Consider the following 10,785-nt stretch of genomic DNA (forward strand, 5'->3'; position numbering starts at 1 on the left):
GCCTGCCTCACCTGGCCGTGGTCTCCCTGTACCTCAGTACTGGCCTGTTTGCCTACCTGAAGCCCCCCTCCATCTCCCCAGTGCTGGATCTACTCCTGGCTCTTCGGTATGTGGTGGTGCCTCCAAAAGTGAACCCTCTCATCTACAGCATGAGGAACAAGGAGCTCAAAGATGCACTGAAGAAACTGATTCAGCTGGTACTAGTTCAGCAGAAATAAGCTGCCCAGCCCTCTTCACAGTTGCTTTCTGATTTCTCTCAAAACAACTCCTATGCTTTGGGCATTCTCTCTGTGATAATCATGTTTGTACAGAAGTATTTGAATCCCACTTCTCCAGAGGCAGGAACCCAGTCTGTCTGACTGAGATGCCTGCTGTAAATGTGTCTGTCACTGTGTGAGACCTGGCTTTGCTCTAATAAAAGGGGATTTCCTCAGTGCAGTGCTTCAAGGTTGGGCTCTCCTTCCAAAGCTGGAGTCAAAATTGTGCTCAAGGACTTTACACCCTGAAAGGGCCTGTTGCTTTTCTGGCACTCTGCATGGGCTCAAGGCCATGAGCTCCTAGGTGATGTGTTAGGGAATGAGGGTGGGTGGGTGCCCAGTGCTCCTGGAGGTGGTGAACAGTCAAGCAGTATCTCCTATATGACAGGGCTGGAGACTGACGCCTGTCCTTCTCAAAGGGAGTATGGAGCCCCCAGGAGAGCACGGGGCATCTCCAAGGGCATCATGTGCCTCAGGGTGGGCAGCGAATGGAGCTTCACAAAATGAAGTGGAGTCACCCAAAGGTAAAGGGTAAAAGCAATGAATGTGCAGGCTAGTGAGAGCTCTGCAATGCCGTGGGAGGCAGTGTGGACCCTGCAGGCACAGGGAAGGGAACTCAGAGAGTTGTTCATGTCACCTTCAATGAAAAACCATGGGCTGGATCCAGGGACACATTTGAACACAGCCTGAGGCATTTGAAAGGCCCTGTGATTGCTCAGAGCATCATCCATGGCCACAGACCCCTTGGTAGGGTTTGCCAGGTGCAATGATGCCTGTCCGGCTGGGTCTTCTTCCCACCCTGACCACCACGGCCAGTGTGGAGTCACCCCAAACCCCATTGCCCCACAGCCACTCGCTCTGCAGAGCAGCACTGCCAGCTTGGGGCCCTATGGGGAGGATGGAGGAGGGTCCAGGAATGGCCAGGCAGGCCAACATTGATGCACCCACCTAGGGAAAGGCCCTTGGAGGAGCAAGGCTGCACCTAGAGAAGAGGAAAGGAGCAAGTGTGCACTGGCAAGGAGGAGTAAATGAGAAAGAGAAATCTGTTTCTCTGCATGTCAAGTAAGGGCAGGCTGCTGTGTGCCTGGGGTAGCAGGAGCTGCCAGAGGAGCCCCAGGGCAGGGACTCTTGTGCTGTCCTGGAGAGAAGGGCTGGCATTGGGGGTCTGCAGGCAGCCTGGAGGTAGGGAATCTCCTGGACAGCAGAACAAGGGACACAGAGTGCCATTGTGCTCTGTGTCCTTGTGCCACTGGGGCCAGTTCCAGCTTGGAGGCCGATGGGATGGCTGACACACACACCCCTGTCCCCCCCAGAGCTACTGTGCCCGCCGGGGGGCTGTGGCTGTGGAGTGAGTGCCCAGAGCTCTGCAGCCCCCTGCGGTGGTCACTGCTGCGGGACCACCACCATCCTGGGCTGCTCTGCTGGGTGAGCCAGGGAGAAGGCAGGGGAGGTGGGGAGAGGCAGGGAGGGTCTGGTCTGGTCTGGAAAGGGCCTAGGAGAGGAAAGCGCCAACGTCAGCTCAGCTGTGTGAACGGGCAGGGTGAGGACACACACTGGGGGTTTGTGGTGCAGAGCCAGGTCTCGTGGAGGGGAAACAAGACATGCCAGGTGCAGAAGAGAGGAGGCCTCTCTGTGCCCTTGCTTGCAGGGACCGACCACGGAGGTGCCCCCGGGCATTCGTCACAGACCAACCTCTCACATCAACCATTTCTGGCCCTGGCCGCACACCCCAGGTTTCTGCGTTTTGCTGCATATTCAACTCCTTCCTGCTGGGCTCAGTGCCTGTATTGAGGGGAACAGCCAGCGCTGCCGGGCCTCCTTCCTGGTCCAGACACCAGCAGAACCCAGGGGATGGCTGTGTGCTAACCCCCGTGTGAGACACAGCTGGGGAAGGGCTGGGGCCTGGCGCTGGGGGAGTCTGGGAAAGCAGGAGGGCTGTGGGTGTATGGGGCATCGAGGGATGTCATGAGGACCATGCCAGGGGGTTGTTTCCCCATCCCCAAACGCACCCTGCCCTGTGTGATGCCGGCACAGTGGGGCTGTGGGGATGTGTGCAGGTGCAGGGACAGGGCACAGATGGGAGCCGCGATGCTCCTCACTGCTCCGCTGCAAAAGAGAAACTCCCAGGAGAGCTCTCCCAGCCCTGCCCCATGAGCTCTTGTCCCTGCTCCAGCCAGGCCAGAGCAGAGGCCGAGGACCAAGAGGTCCCTCAGGCAAAATGGGGGACAGCCTTGCAGAGCTGGCCCTGAGCACCTCAGGACAGGCAGAGTGCCCTCCTCGTATGTCCCCATCCTGCTGGGAGGGTGCCACAGGCACCATGGAAATGGCCTGTTTCTGCCTGGGGTCAGTGCAGGACTTCTGCATGTGGGATGAACGCAACAGCCGCTGCCCTGTAGAAATACCAGCCACCGCCCCTCGCTGAAGTCCCCACTGTTCCCTGCCCCTGCCCTGCTGACCTGCCGCCACCCCCTGTGCTGCCCCATCTCCCATCCCCTCTCCCCACACCATGGAGACCAGCGATTTAGCAGGACCTTGCACAGCCCTGCAGCCACTGCCTGGCCCCCAGCCCTCCCCAGCTCCTCCTCAAACATGACATCCATCTTCAAATAATACAAGAAAGAGGATCTGGGGAAGGACCTGGGCGGTCATGGTGGATATCAAGTTGACAAGAAGTCAGCAAGGTGCTCTTGTAGCAAAGATGGCCACCGTTACCCTGGCTTGTATTAGCAAGAGTGCAGGAAGCAGGGCAAGTGCAGTGGGACACTGGAAATATCCTGGCAGCCTCGACCGAAAAGGAGCAAAATAAAGAAAAGGCAGAACTGGCAGACTACCCACGTTGGAGACAGCGGTATGATCAACTCAGGTACTGCAGACATTTTAAAACAACCCCCCCAAAATGGCATTTCTGCCAGTGGCCAAGTGGCTGGAGCCAGATGTGCCCAGACTTGCTCACAAGGGAGAGCTCCAGGGGGACTTCTGGTTTACTCTACCTCTAATAGCATGGCCAAGAATATGATTTTGTAGTGATATAACATGTTTTTGCTAGTCTAACTTTTTAACTAAAGCATTAGGGCTCATGCTCAGGCACACCAATGTGGGGGGCGTTGGCTTTTCATTGGCTTCTGTGGCTGCAGGATGCAGCCTGAGTTTGGTCTGAAAGAGAAAAGATTGGGACTGAATGTCCTGAGAGTGGCTATAAACTGATGCTTTTCCTGATCTTCAGTGATACTTCCTCTGGTCACACCTCAGTCTACTCTGAACTCTATTTTTCCCCTTGCATAATAGATCAGGACTGTGGAGAAAGAGCTGAGTACAGGGCAATGTCACGCTGATCATCTGGGCAGCCTGGGGAGCCCCCTGAGAAAGGATATGTGTGTACGAGACCTCACAGCAAAGGCCTGGATAAACCAAGTGACAGTGACCCTCCTGAGGTGCCAAGGATCCCAAGCCCTGAGCCACAGGGCTTCATACGGCCTCCTCTGCTCGTGCCAGGGGCTCATGACACACCTCACAGAGTCAGATAAATGTCTGTGGGAGAGGTGGAGAAAGAAAGCAGAAATGAATCAAAAGAGGGAGAATTCAGGCCTGGACTCCCACCAGTAAACATCTCCAAATGCAGGTGGATTTACCCTGTCTCTGGCAAGGCTGTTTCTTCCATGACCAGCAGTACCTGGGGGAAGGAGGGTGTTTTTACTGACACCTCTTGTGGGATGGAGGGCAACAGGATTTGGGAGACCCCTTCCATCCAAGGGGGAGTTTCTGGGTACTCAGGCAAAGATTTCAGCCTGGGACCTTCAAGTCCAGGGTGACTGAAGACTACAGAATGCCTCCAATGTGTGGCTCACAAGGGACCTGAATCACATCACAGCCACCACTGAAACACGCTCAGAAGCAGATCCCATAACATCCGGCCTGAATGAGACCTGCGGTATTTCCCTACCTTCCTCTGGGCACCTAAAACTTTCTTTTTAGCTCCTCTGCACTGGGGAGCAGTCTCGGCTCCTGGAGTGGTGGGGAAGGCACCAGCGACTGCCAGCCCTGCCACTACACCCAGAATTTCTTTGTATTGAACTAAACCAAGTCCCCAGGGTGCTGCCTGCAGCCGACTGGATGGGGACAGATGGGATTTGGCCATTCCTGTTCCTCCAAAGCATGTTCCTTGAGGAAGTGCTGGAAGAAGAGGCCTGGTGGGATCCTCATGGCACTGCACTGCCTGGGGCTATGACAACCCCCTGCACACAATTCCTGGGCCAGGCACTTTTGGACAAGCAGGCAGCAGTGCTTATAGGAGTCCATCAGGAGCATGCGCTCCAGATGGGCAGGGAGATCTCAGGCTCTTGTCACCCTGTAGGAGAGCAGCTAGTAACTCATTGGACTGGGGGGAGGTGGGACAGGTCCCACGGCTCGTGAGGTGAAGGTGCTGACGGGTGCCTGGGGCCAGGGCACTGCTACCTCCTAGGCCCTCTGCCAGCTCCTGGGAAGCCACTGCAGAAGCAAGCCAGTCCCAGAGAGCAACCTTCCCCACATTCCTGGGAGCCAATGACAAGGTCACTTCTGTGTGAGAACATGACCAGGAGCAGGGCCATGGCTGGGGTTTGTGCTTGTCAGGTCCCTTCTGCCTGAGTGCTGATAGGCCAGCAGCAGGCATATGAGTGGGGCAGGTGCTTTTGAGATCCCTTATGCCTGAGTGTTGATAGGCCAGCAGCAGGCACATGGCTTCGATTCTGGCTTTGAGGTCACTTATTTCGCAGGCCAACAGGAGGCTCTTGGCTCGTGCAGGTTCTTGTGATGCCACCACAGTCTCTGGTGGTGATAGGCCAGAAACAGGCATGTGGCTGGTATGTTCATTGTGAGGTCACTGCTGCCTGGGTACCTGATAGGCCAAAAGTGGGGACATGGCTCTGATGCTGATTGTGAGGTCACTTCCTTCTCTTCTAATTATGTGTCATCAGCAGGCTCTCGGTTGCTGTAGGTTCATGTAAAGTCACCTCTGTCTCTGCTGCTGATAGGCCAGAATCGCGTTTATGGCTTCAGTGTAGATCGTGAGGTCACTTCTGCCTGAGTCCCAGATAGGCCAGCAGCAGTTTCTATTTTTATGTCATTACATCAAGTGTCTGCACTGAATTACAACAGCTGTTTGTAACATCGGGACCTTCATCTGTCTCAGCTTCCTAGTGAGTGGGGCTCTAGTTGTAGTGGGCATCTAGTGTCCTTTCAGCTGGCCAAGGAAATATCCCACTTGGCCCCCACCTCATGCTTCAGAAGGATGTGGGTCTCACAGTCGCTCCATCAGAGCAAGAAGACACTGGCACATGCCTGGGACCACCTCTGTCTCTTCAACTGTCACCAGGTGTTTGCGTGTGAGCAACCGGCTCCACATCTTCCATCTCCAGTGATTATAATTTGAGTTTAGACAAGGTGTTCGCGTCCAGACACCTATGTTGTGCTCACTTCAGTTTTGGCAAGGGGAATCCCACCTCCTGTGTGTTTGTGGAGTTCATGGGAGGGATCTGCATCCCACTGCATCCCAGGGGCTTCTGAACGGGCACGAGATGCCCAAATTGACCCATCTGAATCAACACCTGAACCATGGGAAAATGAGCTTCCTTCTTGTCCTCTTCTAGGTGTCCTGCCTAGTTAAGACATGGGAATATGGCTTTCCAGGGTGGGACATTTCCACCTCTCGTAGATAACCATCCTCTGATGAAACAAGTGACAATGCTGTAACTGGTCTCTCTGCATTGCTTAGAGAGGGACCAAAGGTGATTATTTTGGTTTACCTCAGTGAACATTTCCCAGGAGGAGGCAGCACAAGGGACAGAGAAATTCATGCCTTCAGCTGGGCCACTATTGCTGAGCAGGGCCAGGCTCCTGGGATGGTAGGAGCTCATGGCAACCTGACAGCAATGCTGAGAAACGCCTTTGTCCAGGAGCAGCTCCTCTGCCAAGAGCAGCAGGGCTCTGGGCACTGCCTGCTTCTGCTGACCTGAGATGAGAGAAAGCAGAGAGAAGTGCAAGGCAGTGTGGAGTGGGAGGATGGCTGACAGTTCATTGTGGAAGAAATCTTCACAGCCCTGAACACGGTAAGTCTCTGGCTGTGGGGCAATGCTACTGAGGTTCCTGGAGGGCTCTTCTCAACCTATTCCATCCCATCACTCATAAGTTTTCTATGGATCGTTCTCCCAGCCTCTCCAGTGTAGAGGAGGAGGAGATGCTTCAGAGCAGGGATTCCCTGCCACACCGTCACAGGGACAGGGCATGCTGCTACCTTCTCCCAAGGACAGTTGCAGGGCTGTGAAGCTGGGACATGCACACAGGTCTGCGCAGGGCTGTGATTCAGAGCTGTGTCCTTGCAGCACAGAGGAAGGTGAAAAAAAGGGTACTTGAAAGGGAAGGAGTTTTCCTTGCAGGGCTTTCAGTTTCCTAATTTGGGCAGGGAGGAAAAAGGAAAGAGTTTGCTGGTTTGTCAAGGGACTGGGACACACAAACCTTCACTCTCAGAGTTCAATAGGTCTGTGAGAAAGGTCAGCAAACCCCTTCAACCCCACCTCCACCCACAGCAACACCAGCATCACCTTCATGGCTTGCTCAGGGTTTATGTGACCTGCTGCTTAGGACCTGCAAGCACAGAGCTGCCCCTGCCCAGGTCTCAGTCCTGGAAGGTTTCTGCAGGGCAGAAGTGAGCACACAGAGGGTGAGGCAGGGTCTGTGAGCACCGACAGGGAAACGCTGTTGGGACAGAGAAAGCTGCAGGCAGCAGGGACAGCTCCAGGTAGGAAAACTGGGCAGGGAGGGAGAGGGAATTGCTAACAGAAAAATCATGGGATGACGGATTTGGGCGTCATGGTCACGACATGGTCAGTCATGGTCAGTCCTTCAAATGCAGACATCTTCCTCTGAGCAAGCCCCCTGTGTCTCCTCTCCCACCTAGTAGAGCCTCTGCCATGAGAGCCACGGGGTCCAGGGCATGAGCCGCCTCCTCTGCAGCCAGACCTCCAGCAGAGGAGAGGGGCATCTCTCCTGCCACGGGCCCAGTTCATTCTGCCCAACAAAGGGGCTGAGAGCGACTGCCCTGCGATGTTGCTGGCTCCGAGGCTGCATGCCCAGCTGGGTAAGGGGAAGGCTTTCCTGAATGCCCGTCTGCCTCTCTCTGCTTGCCTCCCTTGGCAGCAGGATCATGGTGTTGCTCCTTGTTTCCCCCCCTCTCCATGATGCTCCTGTTCTTGGGCACCCTGGGGTTGGATGTTCTCAGCCACAGTTCGCACATTAAGGCTGCAACTTTCAGAACAGAGGGGTCTGCATGAGAGTGAGGTTTCCCCAGCCCCCTTCTAACCTGTGTGGCTCCAGGAAATGCAGTCCATGGAGTTGGGAAATGGTCTGACTCTCCCTTAAGGAGAGCCTATCTTCAGTCCTAACTGCCCTTTGACCGTTTCCCTGTGGTGTCCTGCCAGGCTGCAAGCTGCCCTCCAGAAAGGCACTGCTGTCTCATAGCACCTCTGTGATATCTGAGAGACAAATGAAGAAGGTGCAGAGATGCTGAGAGTATGGAGCTGGTGGTGGGAGGCTGTAAATGGGCATCTGAAAAGAGCCCTGTGTGTGCTTGGCTAGAAGGGGAGTGTGGAGAGCTCCCTCAGGTGCCTGGAGAAACGGTGAGAAGTTTGGAGATGTGCACTTTGGAACTGGACTCGTCTGCTCTCAGCAGAGTTGTGAGCGCAGGAGAGCTGGGAACAGACAGATGAGAGTCCTCACTCTGCAACAAGGAACAGTGGATGCTTTCCTCTCGGGACTCACGGTGGAAATGCCAAGGATTTCTACCTTTGAGAAACACTCCCCAGGGGTGACAAGGACATCTCAAAGAAAATACAATCCCTATAAAATCCCTAAAATTCTGTTCCTTAACCCTCATTGTTTAGAACTGGGAGTGAAGACGCTGAAAAGCCCTTCCACATGGCAAGTGGATTTCACCTGCCAGAAACTGTGAATGTCAGGGCTAACCACTCCTGTTACCCAGTTCCCACTGCTGTGCAGCAGGACTGAGTCCTCTGGAGCCCACAGGCAGAGGTCCCTGCTCCTCACAGCACACTCAGTCAGTGCAAAGTGGAGCTCAAGCAAGGGAGCTTCACAAAGATCTTCTCAATAAAGAGAGAGGCAATGTGGGGGGTTGCATGAGAACTGCAATATTTGATTTTTTTTTTTTTTTTTTGCTTGAAAAGTCTCTCCTAACTTCCCAATGTCTTTTCTTCTTTGCCCAGAGATAGTAAAATGTCCAACGTCAGCTCACTCAACAAGTTCCTCCTCCTGGCATTTGCAGACAAGCGGGAGCTGCAGCTCTTGCACTTCTCGCTCTTCCTGGGCATCTACCTGGCTGCCCTCATGGGCAACGGCCTCATCATCACAGCTGTAGCCTGTGACCACCACCTGAACACCTCCATGTACTTCTTCCTCCTCAACCTCTCCTTCCTCGACCTTGGCATCATCTCCACCACAGTGCCTAAGTCCATGGCCAGTTCCCTCTGGAACACCAGGACTCTTTCCTACTCAGGATGTGCTGCACAAGTCTTCCTTTTTTTCTTCTTGTTTGGAGGAGAATATTCTCTTCTCACAGTCATGGCCTATGACCGCTACATTGCCATCTGCAGACCCCTGCACTATGGGACCCTCCTGGGCAGCAGAGCCTGTGTCAAAATGGCAGCTGCTGCCTGGGCCAGTGGTTTTCTCAGTGCGGTGCTACACACTGGAAACACGTTTTCAATGCCTCTCTGCCAAGGCAGTGCTGTGGAGCAGTTCTTCTGTGAAGTTCCCCAGATCCTCAAGCTCTCCTGCTCAGACTCCTACCTCAGGGAAGTTGGGCTTCTTGTGGTTACTGTCTGTTTAGTCTTTGGATGTTTTGTTTTCATTGTGCTGTCCTACGTGCAGATCTTCACAGCTGTGCTGAGGATCCCCTCTGAGCAGGGACGACACAAAGCCTTTTCCATGTGCCTCCCTCACTTGGCCGTGGTCTCCCTGTTTGTCAGCACTGGCATGTTTGCCTACCTGAAGCCCCCTTCCCTCTCCTCCCCAGCTCTGGATCTGGTGGTGGCTGTTCTGTACTCGGTGGTGCCTCCAGCAGTGAACCCCCTCATCTACAGCATGAGGAACAAGGAGCTGAAAGATGCCCTGAGGAAAGTGATTTCTTGGACATTTTTCAGCAGTGGTAACATTGCCTTTGCTCTCCACAAATGACTCCCGCTGTGTCCCAGACCTGGACTGAGTGTTGTTTCTTCACTTTATTTTTATTATTACTTTTATTACTGTTGTTATTATTATTTGTTATCATGTTGCTACACAAATGCTTGGATTCCTTCCACTTTTACTGAGACTGCTCTGTCTCACCAGGTGCCCACATAAAGTTGTGCCTAACACTGGGTCAGAGCTGGCTCCATCACAGCATCTCTGTAATAAAGTAGGTTCTTCCAAGTGCAGTGCCTGAAGGCTGGACTCTTCCTCCAAAGCTGCTGTCTCTCATACCCTGTCCCCAGCACATGTCCTTGAGAGACAATCTCCCCAACCTCGCATGCTGGTCCTTACCCTAGATGTCATCCCCAGACAAGGCTCCATGCCCAGCTGGAGGACTGGGTGTCCAGCTGTGAGCCCTGGGAGGACGAGCCCTCTCCTGGGTCCTCTGCCGGGCTGGCAGGGAGCATGCAGAGGAGGCCCTGAGGCTGTCTACTGGGCCTGTAGACTATCTATCTTCCTCCCACAGTGGCCCTCAAGCATGGTGCCTCAGGGCAAAGCTCCAGCTGAGCTTGTTGTTGCATGAACCCAGAGAAGAAACTGCCCCAGGAAACTCCTCTCAGACCCAGTCCCTCGTACCAGCCATTTCCAGCACTGGCCATTCCCCATGGTGTTGGTGAGGGGTGATCTTGGAATGTGACCAGCTCTGCCTGCCTGCTGGGCTCAGCACCTGTATGGGGGGAATGGCCATCCTGCTCGACCCCTTTCTCTAGGCCCACAACCAGGCAGACCCCAGAGCATGGCCTTCTGCTAACCCCAGGGGGACAGGATCAGGGCAGGGTAGGTGCTGGGGACTTGTGGGAAGCTGCAGAAAAGGAGGGCTTGGGGGGACAGGGCACTGAGAACCCTGCTTTGGAGTGGGGGGGGGACGTTTCCCAACCCTAGAACACACCCTGTCCTGTGCGATGCCTGCATAGTGGGGCCATGGGCCCACGTGCAGGATAGGACGGCTGGGCCAGTGCTGGGATGAGGCGCAAATGGGAGCCACGACACTCCAGAAGCTCCCCACAGTTGTGGAGGGGACTCACTACTGCTAGCAAGGTCAGAGGTCTTTCGGATGCTGCAGCCACCAGCACCACCTGCCAAGATTCTCAGACCCAGGACAGACGGTCAGTGCCCAACACCACAGCTCACAGTGCCCCCCGTTCTGTGTCACCGTCCTCTCTCAGGAGCACTGCCATGTGCGTCACTCCCTGCCAGGGTGTGGAGAGGAGCTGCTGGAGGTCTTCTCTTCTCACCCCTGCTGACCCCAGCT

General features: G+C 54.7%; 1 protein-coding gene across 1 annotated transcript; it reads left to right on the forward strand.

Moving 5' to 3' along the window:
* Positions 1-8,864: 8,864 nt before the first annotated feature.
* On the forward strand, positions 8,865-9,383 carry LOC136996107 (olfactory receptor 14A16-like; the record flags this gene model as incomplete). The annotated part of the gene is made up of 1 exon (XM_067317099.1): positions 8,865-9,383. A coding segment is annotated over exon 1 (519 nt), but the record flags the coding sequence as incomplete, so codon positions are not given.
* Between the last annotated feature and the right edge of the window lie 1,402 nt (positions 9,384-10,785).

Source organism: Apteryx mantelli, unplaced genomic scaffold (genome assembly GCF_036417845.1).
Source record: "Apteryx mantelli isolate bAptMan1 unplaced genomic scaffold, bAptMan1.hap1 HAP1_SCAFFOLD_20, whole genome shotgun sequence".
Classification (NCBI taxonomy): Eukaryota; Metazoa; Chordata; class Aves; order Apterygiformes; family Apterygidae; genus Apteryx; species Apteryx mantelli.